Source organism: Mesoplodon bidens, assembly GCF_964165515.1.
Source record: "Mesoplodon bidens genome assembly, chromosome: 5".
In the NCBI taxonomy this organism is placed as follows: Eukaryota; Metazoa; Chordata; class Mammalia; order Artiodactyla; family Ziphiidae; genus Mesoplodon; species Mesoplodon bidens.
Window position 1 is genome coordinate 69241170 of NC_138161.1, and position 14633 is coordinate 69255802.

Sequence of the window (14633 nt, forward strand, 5' to 3'; positions counted from 1 at the left end):
CTTTAATCCCCTTCTTCCATTCTGACAGGGGTATTCCAGATGTGGGCAGCTGAACAGGGGAAGACGTGGCATGACCGGTCTGCGGCAAACCAGGAGAAACTCCATCTGGAGATAGCTCAGTTCAGCCTTCATTCCAGCCCTTTCTTGGGGTGAAGGGAGAGGAAGAGGAAACAGGGCAGGAGCCAGGATGACAGTGGGAGGTGGGGGTGGAGGGGGGGAGGTCCCTTCCAGTTTCTGTCCCTCTTCCTTACCCCGAAGTGACTGACAAGGGCAAGGGGGAAGGGGCAAGGGGGGAGATGCAGCGGGCACAGCACGGTGATCCTGGGGGAGCTGTCTTTGGAAGGGAGCCAGCTTCCTCTTATTACACAGGCAAAGAGGACCAGAGGGGAAGGCTGTTGTTAAAACACCGAGCACGTTCTGAGCTCCGTGTGCAGTGAACGCTTTGGACAGTGACTTTAAGAGAAAAATGACATTCTCCATGACGTGCCTGTGATTTTAATTATAGTCAATTCAATTACCCACTTTGTGGATTAACCACTGCCAGTGTTAACTCCATACTGGCTTCTCCCCGCCACCTAGAAAGACCAAGCTGTGGCAAAAGGAATAACATGCAGGCCGGAGAGAAACACAGGTGGATCCCCTTAAAAGAAACCCATAGGAGAAAATTTAACCTTACAAAACAGAAAAATGTCTGTCAGATTCTGCAATTGGCAGCTCCTCTGGGGTATTTAGGGGTTATTCACAGATCAGCCAGGTGTCAGGGGAGAGGGAAACTCACAGCTACAGGGTTAGAAGCCTACTCAACTGTCAGAAGTAAAATGTAACATCTGGAAGCTGGGGGTTGGTGCAGGGCTGGATTATGGCAGCTTCTCTGGAACACGGCATCACCCAGAACACAGTCACCCAACATGAATGGAGTCCCTAGTCTGTGCCCAGCAGAACTAAAGGATGTGAGGAGACAAGAGGACCAGCCCTCATCCAGGACTAACTGCATTGGGGGACCAAAGGGAGCGACATTTAAGGAACAACAGGGACATGAGTACTCAAAGGAAACTTCTTCACCTCTGAGGCCCCGCAGCGTCCAGCTCCGTGCCTGGGGTCAGGTATTAGGTCAGGGGCCCAAGAAAAATTTGGCCAATAGACAGGAAAACCCAAAGCCAACAGAAAGAGGGAACGGGGGAATTTGGGGGAGGCCAGGAGGCCTGAGGAGGAAAAACAGAGATGACGCCCGTCTCCAGGGCTGTCAGTCTATGACGGACCATCTCTGCTCACCTGGGGCTCAGGGGATTTCTTAGTCACTCTGTGTCAACTGCCTATGTCACTCTGAGCCTCATTCCTTCCTTCTGAAAGGGGGCGGGGTGGGAAGTCAGTTTCATTCAAGTAATTTACAGCTGAAGATCAGAAATGGTGTCAAGGAAGCCAGGCTTTCAAGGAACACATCTTCCACCTCTCCACCCTCCTCCCATCACCAGCCAGTTTGTTCCAGTACAGATCAGCCTGGCTGCGTGACAGGGATTTCCCTGCTCTCCTTCCATTGTCCATGGCCCCAGGATCAGCCAGGCCAACCGTGCCCCAGCAAAGCCCCTGAGAAGAAAGGGCTCATTAGGAACTGCCACAGGTGGCCCCGGCATGAGGAGGACACCCTCAGAATTCTGCTCCTTGGTCCCTCCCTTCAGTGACAGCCTCCGGGAGCCATCAGAAGTTGGGTGCGTTTTGTAGATTTAAGGACATTACTAATTTGCTTTAATCCACTTAAGCCTTCGAAGACAGATCCCGGCTCAAACAAGAGCACGGAGAAGACAGCTGGAAACCCTCCTCCCCGAGACAGGAGCCAGCCCACAGCTGGAAATCCCACACATCTGAAACGCCTCCAGCCTCCCCACCTCGCTGCCCCAACTCCTATCCATACTGCCTTCCCCACCCCCCGAATACCATGCCCACTTCGGTCTTATGGATTCATTTCTCCACTCTGGTTTCCATCTTGCCCCTCTCAGCTGGCTGTGTGGAATCACAGAGGATGGGCTGCCGCGCATCTGACGGTGGAGCACCCGGTCCCTTTGCGGCGGGGAATGGGGAGAGCCCGGGACGGAGTCAGGAGGCAGACATGGAAACCTGGCTCTGACAAGTCGCTCCAACCGTCTACACCTCAGCCCTCCCCACTTGTAAACAGACGTGACAGCCCTTGCCCTGCCTCGCTGCCAGCGTTATTGTGAAGAGGAAATAGGATGGGTGTTTATCACTTAAGAACCTGGGGACCCCTGAGACCACATCTGCAGATCCCAGTGTGAGCTCCATCATGGAGGTGATGGATCCTGAGGTATCGATGTGGTCCTAACACCCCCAGTGACCACCAAACTGGCTAACAGGTTGAGGGAGAATGTGCAGGGTGCTCCAGGATTTGTGTTTTGTTATGTTTTTAGATTATCAGCAAATGTATATACTAATTTTAGAAACTTATTGAGAACTTATGGACCCCTCAGAATATGTCCAGCGATTCACAAACTCCAGTCTGGGAAAGACTATGATAAGACACTCTCATGCCCTCCCTTGACGGAAGGAGTTATTTGTCATCAAGGCCCCTTTCCCTGGGGGCTCCCAAGGCGCCAAATACGGGCATCCCTGCAGCCATCTTAGAGCACAGGGAAACTATCCAGAGATCTTCAGGCACTTCCTAATGTGTGAGTCAGCTTCATTCTTTCCCAGGGTAGCCAAGAAATAGAGCTTGTGCTTCCAGAAGAGCTGGAAGCACAAGATGACCAACCAACCCTTGGCTACAGCACCCCGGGCGTCCATAACCTCATTCTCCAGCAAAGGAATTCCAGACAAAGACCACCTCCTCCCCCGGGGAAAAATGGATGAAGGGCCTGAACAAATTGTCTGGAGACTAAAATCAGATCCCTCCAGCCCATGGCTGCCCATCCTTCTTACATCTATCCCCAGAGGAAGAGTCTCCCGTACCCTACAGGAGATGACTTTCAACAGCCAAAGAGACCCTGCGGAGGTTCCACCTAAGTCCTTCAGGACACAGTCATTGCAAAAAAGGACCGAGAGGGAAGTGGCTCTCACCTGCAAAGGCCACGATGGGGTGTTCCCTCAGGGAGCACAGCTGCTGCTCACTGCTGGGTTCACTGGCGACATCCTGGGAGCTGGCGAGGTGCACCACCAGCAGTGTGAGGCTGGGCGGCAGCAGGGTGATAGCCAGGGGTCCCGGGAACACCATGGTGGGCCCCTCTGTACTCCCAGCTCCTGGAGGCGGGCTGGGGGGAGACCTGAAATGCAAACACTCACTCTCACCACACGCTCCCTTGGCAGTGCCCACCTCTCCCGATCTCCTCCGTGCCTGTCGGTAGCCCCACGGGATCTGTTTGTTTGTCTGTTTAAATAGATTTAAATTTTTTTACAATACATAAGAGTTTGCTCTGCTCTAGTAATGTAAAGTTATAGATCATATCTTGAAAGCTAATTTCCCTTGTAATGGTATTCTGGACAAAACTGACAAATTATAGAGTTTTTCTATTATGATCCCAAATGGTTTAAAATTTATTTTAATGATAAAGGTGGTATCTTAGGGATTTTAATAAATGGAGTTAGGACAAGTGGGTAGTCATTTGTAAAAAGATAAAGTTAGATCCGTAACTCACACCAACTAGGAAAAATTCCACTGGATGAAAGATTTAAATGTTAAGGATAAAACCAGAAAAACACTAGAAGAAAATGTGGGCAGAATTCTTTATAACCTTGGAGTGGAGAACCATGACTCCAAATCCAGAAGCTATTAAAGAAAAGATTGACAAATTTAACTACATAAAAACAACAAACTTCTGCATGCTCCCTCTCTCCCCAAAACAAACATCAAACAAAATCAAAAGGCAAATGACAAGAAAGGGAAAAAGATTTGCTGTTCATGTCAGAGACAAGGGGCTAATATTCCTAATATACAAAGAATTCCTGAGAATTAAGAGGAGAAAGACCAACAATCCAAGAAAAATGGCAAAGAATATAAATACAAACAGGACTTAAAAACATGAATGACGCTATTCTCACTCATAATAAGAGCAACACAAATGAAAACTTGGACTGAGATATCGTTGTTCACTTGTCAGTTTAGCACGTACCCAAGTAAGATGACAGCTCTTGGTGAGGCAGTGGAAAAAGGGGCGCTCTTATATACTGCTGGTGGGTGGGCAAAATTGTACAAGCTGATGGAGAGGGATTTGGCAACATCTGGCAAAACAACAGAGGCATTTACCCTTTGACCTAATTCCTGGGAGTAAAGCGGTCGCCTGATCCACAAGCTGTGACCAGTCTGAGATAAGATAAATGAATTTGGAGAGTGGTTTTTAAAACCTTTATAGTAATTTGACAGAGCAATATTTTTATTTTTTGCCGTACGTGGGCCTCTCACTGTTGTGGCCTCTCCCGTTGCAGAGCACAGGCTCCGGAGGAACTGGCTCAGCGGCCATGGCTCACGGGCCCAGCCGCTCCGCGGCACGTGGGATCTTCCTGGACCGGGGCACGAACCCATGTCCCCTGCATTGGCAGGCGGACTCTCAACCACTGTGCCACCAGGGAAGCCCGACAGAGCAATTTTTATGTCTATTGGATGTAATAACAAAACATGTGGACTTGTATTTTGCCTAGATTTTTTTTTTCAATTCACTCCTCAAGGAATTCGCTTTTATTGAATTTTACATAAGTATCCATCAGTGACAGATTGTAAATTGAAAGGTAAAATCTGCTCCTTCACCAGTTAGTTAAGAAACCAGAAATAGACTATAAGGGCACCTGCACAAAGGCAAAGTGACTTATGCACAAGATTTTTCCTTGTGGTATTTTTTGAAATAACAAAAGACAGGAAACAACCAAATATCCAGCAACTGGAGACTGCTTAAATAAGCCACGCTATGTCTTTGGAAGGGAATATGATGCAGCTCCAGAAAAGAATGGGGGTTTGCTCCAGATTTTGCTATGGAGGAATCTCCAGGTATATTAAGTGAAAAAAGAAAGGTGCAAAACAGTGTAATAGCACCTTTTGTGTAAAAAAAGAGGGTAGAGGTCTTCCCTGGTGGTGCAGTGGTTAAGAATCCACCTGCCAATGCAGGGGACACGGGTTCGAGCCCTGGTCCGGAAAGACCCCACATGCTGCAGAGCAACTAAGCCTGTAGGCCACAACTACTGAGCCGGTGCTCTAGAGCCCATGAGCCACAACTGCTGAGCCCGCATGCCCAGAGCCCGTGCTCCGCAATAAGAGCAGCCCCCGCTCGCCGCAACTAGAGAAAAACCCGTGCGCAGCAACGAAGACCCAACGCAGCCAAGAATAAAAATAAATTAATAATAAATTAATTTTTAAAAAAGAGGGTAGAAATAAGAATATATATTTATATTTGCTGTATTAGCATTACGATACAGTGGAAAAATACACCAAAACTAATTCTTTAAAAAAAAGTTACTTAAAAGTAGCAAAATGGTGATCCAGTCTTCTCAATATATACCTTTTTATTTTATTTTCATTTTTGAATATTAAATATGTTTAATAATACCTATTCAATAAAAAATTTAAAAACCTTTTAAAAATTAGTGTTGGTTCCCTGAAACTTCTAATATGGAGCTGCCCAACGGTTCCTCTGGAGCCTGACTCAGACCCTCTGAATCAGTTCCCACCTCTTTCCTTCCCCGGCCCATCCAATGTGTCACCAAGCCCTGTTGATCCCACATCCCTCACATGTCCTTAACCCACTCAGTGACCTCTTTGATGTCACTTTCATAATTTGTGAAGTGAAAGGTTGAACTAGATCAGGGATTCCCCGTTGGGATAGGAGCAAATCAGAATCACTTCCACTGGAGGCGGAGTCCTGGGGCCAGCAGGTAAGTGATCCCAAAGGTAATTGTGATGAGCCTCCCCAAGCCCTAGAGGCCCCTGGGTTTCCTTCATGCTCTTTTTGCTCCTAACCCCTCCTCTCTCTTCCCTCCCTACTGCCACTACTTACTCAAGGTCTGGAAAGCTACAGCAGGATGATTTTCTTCTTAAGTTTCCTCACCTGTGTGTGAAATTGTATTAAAACCTATCACTGCATTGCTGCAAGGCTTCCAGAAGTACCCCAGTGACTACACCGTCCATGCACCCTTACCCTACCCCATCCTGCACCCCACAGGTCATTAGTCCCCAGAGCACCTCTTTCATTCCTTCATTCTCAGGCTCAACTCTGTCCCTCCCCAGGAGAGCCTGGCCATCTCTCTGAGCAGAGACCCTCTGCTCAGGGAGGGAGGTTTGGCTCAAACTTACTCCCTGAAGCGATGTTTCACACACTTGCTCACTAGAACTTATTCCTCAGCGCTAAGCTGGGTCCTTCCTGCTGCAAAGGGCTTGGCACTGCTGTCCTGTCCTGGGTGCCCATCATCTCCTTTCCTTGACTCTGATTCCTGGCCTTGGGGGAGTGAGGAATCAACAGGCAAGGCCAACCCTCTGGAGCCAGTCAACCTGAGTTTAAATCCCAGCCTTCTCCTTACCAGTTATGCGACTCTAGGAAAAAATACTTAACCTCTCCCTGCCTTAGTTTCCCCGAATTGGGAGTGAGCATAACAATATCAACTCCCTCAGCAGTTGTAAAAGTTAAGGGAGTTACAGGTGGCTGTATCTGTGGGTTCTGCCTCTAATCAACCATGGATCGAAAATATTTGGGGAAAAAAGTTCCAGAAAGTTCCAAAAAGCAAAACTTGAACTTGCCATGCTCCCAGCAACTATTTACATAGCATTTGCATTGCGTTAGGTATTATAAGTAATCTAGAGATGATTTAAAGTATATGAGAGGATGTGCATAGGTTATATGCAAATACTACACCATTTTATATAAGGTAGTTGAGCATCTGAGGGTTTTGGTATGGGGGTGCTGTTTTTGGAACCAATCCCCCATGGATACTGGAGTGTATTACCTTTTTTTTTTTTTTTAAACATCTTTATTGGAGTATAATTGCTTTACAATGGTGTGTTAATTTCTGATGTATAACAAAGTGAATCAGCTATACATATACATATATCCCCATATCTCCTCCCTCTTGCGTCTCCCTCCCTACCTTTTAAAGGCCTAGAACAGTGCCTGGCAGAGAGTGAGCATCAATTAGAGCTATTCTGGTGCCCTGAAAGAAGAGGAGCTGGGAGGACTGGGGAAATCCCCTTGTGCCCTTGCGGTGGATGCCTTCTATTCTTTCCTCCACTCTCCCTCCCCCTCCCTGTTCTGTGTCTGGACTGCATGGGGCCTCCTTCCCTCTGGTCAATGGGGGGAACTGGCAGAAGATGGGGAGGGGGAGGGAGGGAGGAAGGAGGCAGCAGAGTGGGCCGCTGCATCTCTCCACAGAAGGTCAGAGCTCATTCCTGCAGCTTCTCGGCCTCCAGGTTTCCACAATCGCTCCCCACTTCCTCCCTTCAGGCCTGGGGGTGTACTGCCCCCTGGTTATCAGCCCCAGGGTATTGCACAGTGAGCCTTCCCATATGGTTCCCCAAACCCTTCCCACACCTCTGTCAACAGTTCCTTTATTAAACTGCCCTCACATTTCCCAATTTGCGTGTGCCATCTTTTTCCTGTGGGGACCCTGACTGATATTAACACCTAATTGTCAATGTTCAATGCATATGCAAGCATACTCTTTTTAGACCTTAGCTGGGGCTTTTCTTCCTTTGGCCTCTCAGGACATGGAAGGTGGTAAGGCAACTGCCCTCGCCCCATTATTCCCAACCCTCCCCCTGCCCTACGCTTCTTTCCCAGGCCTCCCTGCCAACCCCAGAGTCCGCAGGCCTGGCCCTCTGCGTGGCCAGATTCTGAGTCCCCCCAGCCTGAATTAGGAGCACATCCTAGGCCTCTTCCTCTCCCCCAGACCCCAGGCCTAAAAATACCTAATTTCCACAGCAGAAGTTCTGCTCACATTATGGTTTTCATGTAAATATGTCCTCCAAGTCCCTCCTGAATCAATAATTGCTAGATTAATATCACTCTGCCCACCTGGCCCCAGCACAGCACATCTGCTGCTTGAGGAGAAGGGAAGGGTACACGGCACAGGAATGAGGGCGGGAAGGACTGAGGGCAGAATCTGGATTCCGATCTCCTCTGCTCAGGCAAGGGAGGAGAAAAGAGGGAGAGAGAGCCCGAGCAGTCGATGGACACGTAAGCGGCACGCAGACCAGAGTCACCCAGAGACAGGCAGACTCTGATTAGGGAGCAGACAGGAAGAGCCTTTGTTCTGGTGAGGGTTCTGGTCCTGAGGATGCGGGGTGGCGGAGGTGCTGACTTCAGCAATGCCACAGGGGCCCTGCCCAGCCTATGTGACCACCACCTTCAAGGGCCTCCTCTGCCCTTGGCAAGGAAGCCAGGAGACCCTAAGAGGGGTACAGAGGAGGGACAGAAGGAACAGGGTGGCAAGGGATGGGGCCAGAGCATGGGGTGCAGATGGCCAGGGATCCGTGAACCAGGGCCTGCAGATGCCAGCAGAGCAGGGGCTGCCATAGTGAAAAAAGGAGGCAGTAAACCTCCACATCACTGAGAGGGTTACAGGGTCTGACTTCTTGAACCCTTTCTAGATTCTTGGGGTGGGGCCTGACTTCCCAACTCCCAAGAATTCCCCATCTTTGGAAATGATCTCCGCCCCATCCACGCGTTAAAGGGGTGGACCCTCAGCAGCCTTACACACCTTATCCCCCACCCACCATAGCTGCCTGCACCCAGGGAAGTCATGTGGTCAAAACAGACCAATCAGATGCTCTCCCTGGCCATTTGGGTGTATGCTTCCCACCTCCAACCCCAGGGTCAAGTCAGTCTTTTCAGAGAAACCTGGAACACTAATGGCCCCATGGGGGCGCTGTCTTCCACCTCTCCTGTGGGCTGAGGAGAGGAGCAGAAGTCAGAGACCAGTGGCAGGAGAGAGCAGTCTCCCTGGGACGCTGCCAGCCTTCCAGTTCCCAGTTCTAGCCCTTTCCTGAGGTCTGACTACGTTCTACTTCCGTGAGCCACCCGCTCCCAGATCCTTGTAATCAAAGAAGTCCCTGTTTTTGCCTAAGCTTGTTGGAGTTGTGTCAGACCAGGAGTCGCCTACACGCTATTGCCTCTTGGGTGTCCATTCTTGCCCTCTTTCTTCCTAGAGGCACCTGTGCATCACTGGGGGTGAGGTGGGGGCAGCTTGCCCTGCTCAGGGCCTGTCCTGGCCTTCAGACCAGTGGCCAGTGAGACGCGCAAGGAAGTTGCTTGGGGCCTGCGGGGACGTATCTGAGAAGGCTCCTTTCCCGTCTGGCCTGCAGATAGGATAGCCTTGCATCTTTAGGTGACCTCTAGCCACATGATAAGGATCGTGGTGCAGAAAGACGGGTGAAACCTGGGCTGTTGATGACAGAATCAGCTCTGCTCTGCCTACCACCAGGCGTCTTTCTCATGTTTGACCATCACGCTTCTGTGTCTGTTCCTTGTTTGTAAAATGGGGAGAATAATAATACCTCCCTCACAGAGCTGCTGCAAACATTGAATGAGTTATTTTGTCTAATAGGCTTAGATCAACACCTGCCACAAAGCAGACGCTATATAAGGGTTGGCTATTATTATTATTGTTATTATTATTGAATAATTCACTCCTAATTTAAGCCCTTTTTTCAGGCCTCAGATATCATTAGCCAAGCACGATTCCTATTCCACACAGTTTGGTTTCTCATACCTACAACCAACACGCCTAAGACAAACAGAAATTTCTAATTCTAATATGTTTGTCTAGTCTGACATGAAAATAATCACAGAATTTCTCCACTAGCAGTGCATAGCAGAGGTCATCCCACCTTCTTGAGGCTTGTAGAGTACCACGGAAAGTCTGGAGCTTGGGAGGCTGCCGGACCTGAGTGCAAATCTTAGTTTTGTCACCTGTAAAATACGGCTAATATGTCCTTGTCTTGGATAGAATGCTTGTCACACTCCCAGAACTAAGTCTAGCACAGAGTAGGTCTTTTATGAAATGCATGTGTATGGAAGTTTCATGTACATAAAACATTCAACTAGTCACCTAAATGCCTTCCCAGGTTCACCCATGCATTTGTTAATACAATACTTTACTGAGCATTTGCTAATACCTACTATGTGCAGGTTTCTATATAGATAAAGGATATGAGGGAGGTGGAACGTCACAGGATAAAAGTTTGGCCCCTACCTTCAAGGAGCTTATGGTTCACTAGAGGAGCAGAGACCGTCGCCCATGGCATGAGAAGTCACTAGGCAGAGACAGTGACCTGGGCCTGGGGTCTGGATGGTAAGGGGTCACTGAAAGCCTGTGCTTCGCCTTGTCTCCAAGCGCTTGTCACTGGCACTGGGGCGGGGTGCTCTAGGAGAGGGGGAGGGAGAGCAGCACGAGCTGACTCTTGCTATTTTGGGAAACCCTCAGTGACAAGGAAAGCATTTTCCCAAAGCCTTGGCCAGAGCTTCTGTTGCCTTCTCTCCCGCTGCTGCCCCAATTCCCTGTGGTCCTCAATATGGGGTCACTGTAATGGTGCCTGGAGCCGTGTGAATGTGTGTGTGTGTGTGTGTGTGAGAGAGAGAGAGAGAGAGACAGAGAGAGAGAGAATGCACACCCACGCGGACCGCCCCTTGAGACTCCTCGCCTTCTATGGGACTTGTCCAGGGCTCATTTTCCCAGCTCAGATAGTGGGAGGAGGATTAGCTGCAACCGTGGGAGGGGATGAAATTGCTGACAGAGAGTGAAGGAGAGAGAAAGAAGGGCAGAGGGCCAGGTCTGGGGCTGTTGGAAGGCCCGCAGTCCTAGAGCAACCTTTGCTCCTGTCTGGCTCTCTGGGGCGAAGGATGAGGGAGACAGGGGTGGAGAGTATGTGTGTGTGTGTGTGAGCCGAACCCCACAGAGCCCACGCTGGCCTCCCAGCACGTTCCCTGCACAACTGGGCCCTCCCTGCTTGCCAGAGCCCACTGCCCACACCTGCCTCTGGCAGGAGACGCTGAAAGGCCGCACTGAGGACCATCGGGTCATCCGCCATTCCATTCAGTATAAGGATGAACGAAGGGGTGTCCCATTTTCTCCTGCAGGTTATGGTCCCACAAGAGATTGAAGCATGAGGAGAGGATGGGCAGGAAGCAGATTCCAAGGTGCCCTGGGAAAGGGAAGTGAGAGGATGCCAGTGGGATGGAGGCCTAGATCCTCATGTAGAAGGTAGAACTCGAATAGGGCCTTGAGGAAAGAAGAGGCGCTCGACCAGCCGTCAGGGCAAAGCGCATTCCAGACTGTTGGAATGGTGAGGGCACAGGCAGAGACTTGGCCCTTGTCCATCCTCGCATAATCTAGTGAGGCTGGAGAAATGGGCAGCAGGAGATGAGTCTGGAAAGGAAGACCAAGGCCAAATCATGGAGACTTTAGCATGAACCTGAAGCATCAGGAGGTTTTCTTCTGCTGAAAAGGAGGACATGTCGATGGTTTGGGGCAGGGGAAGGATGTGGCTGGATCTGTGCTTTGGAAAGTTAGGTGGCAGCGGGCAGAGGGTGGGATGGGTTACGGCAGGCCACCTGTCTGCAGGACAACTCTGAGAAGTTGAATTAGGTGCACCCAGAGCGCAGGTGGATCTCAGCCCCCACTGGCACCCAGTGGAGAACACAACAGCCCAACTGCAGTGGGTGGCCCTGCATAGAAGCCGGGAGGGTCTGGAGGACCAGATAGGAGGGGCATGGGTCACAGAGCTGAACCAAGGCAGCAGTGGAGACCACTCAAATTACTGCTGCAAGGGGGTTGTCTCCAGAGCAGCCAGGGATCTCTTTTCATTTGACTGATAAAAAAAGGTATAATGAGAAAGGAAAAGACAACCTATGACCTCGAATAAACGTGGCTGCTGTCTGTTGAGATTGTGCCAGGCACTGTGCTAAGCTCTTTCCCTGCAAGATCTCATAGCAGTTTGGCAAGAAAGCTGAAAGCTGCCAAGAGATCACCATTCTCAGCTGATGAGAGGAAACAGAGGTGAGCAAAACTGAGGAGCATGCCCAAGCTCCCAGCACCAGTTGATAACAGAGTGGGGATTTGAACCCGGGACTGTGTGCTGCAGAAGCCCACTTCTGGGCCACTCCACACACCGCCCTCCCACGAGGAGGACTGGCCCCAGCCCTCCTGGCACCTGCCGAGCCCTGGCTGCGTACACTCTCTAAGCAGCCTTTGGAGTTTCATTTGGTTTCCTGAGTCGGCTTCCAGATCAGGGAGAGTGCTTTCCGGCGATTAAGCTGACTTCCTGCCGCAAATCAGTCTCCTGTGGGTTTGGCTGTGGAGGCCAGTTTTTCCAGGTCCTGAGGGGCTCTGGAGAAAGACATTCCAGAGGTTGGACGGTCAGGGCAGGGTCCAGAGCCCCACACCCAGGACACTGACAGTCGCTTGGCAGCCCTGGGCTCCAGCCTAGACTGGACAGCCAGGGGCCAAGGTGGGTGGGAGAGAGTGAGATGCTCCTTTCTGTCCCCACCTCAGCTCAGCCCTCGAGCCCTTGGGGACCCTCAGGGAAGGGGGCTCAGCTGGTCCTCCTTCCCGGGCCCCTCCCTCCTTGCTTCGATTCAAAGTCTCCACTTGGCTGCCTGCCTGGGAAAGGAGAAAAAGAGAAGGAAAAGAAAAGAAAAGGAAATAGGGGGAACGAAGAGCAGGAAAGAATGCAATCTGCCTGCGGTCTGGTGGGGAGGGGAAGGTGTGGGGAGGGGGGCGCTCCTCCCTCCCCCTCCTCCTGCCCCTGCCCAGGACCAGGAATGCCATCTTCCCACCCACCCATCACTCACCACATGGGGGGCAAAGCTTAGCCAAGCTCAGCACAAAGATAAAATTGAGATGCAGATTCCTTCCCATTGCTCTGAATAGAGCAGATTGGATACGGATTTCTCTCTTTTCTTCCCATTTAGACCATCTGGTCGACGGGGGCCCCAGAGAAGGTTGGGACCAGGTGGGGGAGGGGCAGAGGCTCGGAAAGACTTCCCAGCACTTTTCAGCTCTGGAACCTGAGGGTGAGGGTATGGGATGCCACTCCCACCCCGACCCCCTTTCCCAGGGGCAAGTTCATTCCCTGTCTTTGCACTCTGCTGTCTGGGCTGGGCCGGGCTAGGCTGGCGTCTCCTCTCCTCTGTCTATTCCTAGCAAACTCCAAGTCATGCATTTGTCCCATCAGTGTTTGACATGCTTCCTGCAGTCCCACCCGCATCCCCCTAACTGCAAGTAAACCTATGGGGAAGATAAAAGGAAAAGTGTGATCACAGAAAGTTTAATAGGAAGGGCTCTTAAAGATCATTTGGTTCAACCCTGTATTTTATAGATGAGGAAAGTGAAGCTTGAGATTGGGCAGGGAGCTGGTGGGAAAACCAAGACTAAATAATAACAACAAAGACCATGTTATTATGTATCAGGCAGTGCTCTGTGCTCTTTATATTATGCCATTTAATCCACACAATAATCTTATGGAGCAGGTACTATTCTCATCCCCATTTCATTGGGAAACTGAGGCATAGACCAGCTAAGTAACTCACATAAGGTCAAACAGGTAGAAGTCAGACCCAAACCCAGGCAGCCGAGCTCCAGAGCCTGCGCCTTGCACCGTCTCAGTGTACCGCACAGGAAAATGGCATTATTGGACAAAGCCTTGTGAGCAGAGTCCAGGCCTGGAGGGCTTCTTCCCGGAGCTCAGGCTGCTCCGGCAAACATTTGCAGATGGGAAAAGCTTAAAAGTGCAGTCCACAGCCATTCTGCATTTATCATCAGTCTGGACTTGCTCCTATGCACAGAGTATGTCAACACAAGGTCAGGACTGAAAACAAGAGTAGAAAGGGAATATTTACGTCACTTTGCACAACAAGCAAGTGTGAACCTCGTGAGGGCAACTCTGTAGGGGACGGTATGTGGGTGGAGGCGGGCGGACCAGACACAGGAGGAGAGAACCTGGCATTCAGGGACACGCCATGGATTGGAACCAGGGCCGTGCCTCACGGTTGCAGCGCAGCTTAAATGAAATAAGGTGAGCAGCATATTTGGTTCATACCTTGTCGGACAAATACTGTGAATGGTGGTGGCGGTGCTCACCCTAAGGTGGTATGTCCATGAGTAGGAATTTTTTTCTGTTTTCCAAACATTCTGTAATATTTAATTGTTTTGGCAAGGAGAAGGAAACAAAGGAGACTTGCCTACTTTAATTGCTGGAATTAAATCCTAAGGATGTTGCCAAACGCAAATCAAGCTTATCTATTCATTAGAGCAGCCTCCTTTTTCTCTTCCCCGTGGGCAAGCTCTCCATGGAAATATTTTGCTATCAGATATTCAGTTGCTGTATAAAATGAAAACTGCATTTGAAAACATGCCTACAGCTCAAAAACAGCCCACGAATCCAGCTAAAGGCCTGGGCTTCCTTGGAGTTTCAATGACAGATCCACTTGCTCAAAAGAAACCTTTGTGGGGAGGGTCCATTTCTATTCACTCACCAGAGCATGGTTCTCAACACCTGGAGAGGCAGTTCTATAACCCAAAGAACCCCTACAGGAAGGTATGGTGCTGCTGGTTACCCACAGTGTGAATGTTCCTAATCCCACTGACTTTAAAATGGTTAAAATAGGTTGGTGGGACTGTAAAACAGTGCAGCTGCCATGGAAAAGAGCATGGCA

At 50.1% G+C, this 14633-nt stretch overlaps 1 protein-coding gene across 1 annotated transcript in view; it reads right to left on the reverse strand.

The window, feature by feature from the left end:
• SEMA5B (semaphorin 5B) overlaps window positions 1-14633 on the reverse strand; it is a 121504-nt gene that overhangs the window by 38618 nt on the left and 68253 nt on the right. The window contains exon 2 of the mRNA XM_081234866.1: window positions 3067-3269. Coding sequence (XP_081090992.1) covers window positions 3067-3220 — 154 coding nt within the window. The 5' untranslated portion in view covers window positions 3221-3269. The remainder of the gene's footprint in view (window positions 1-3066; window positions 3270-14633) is intronic.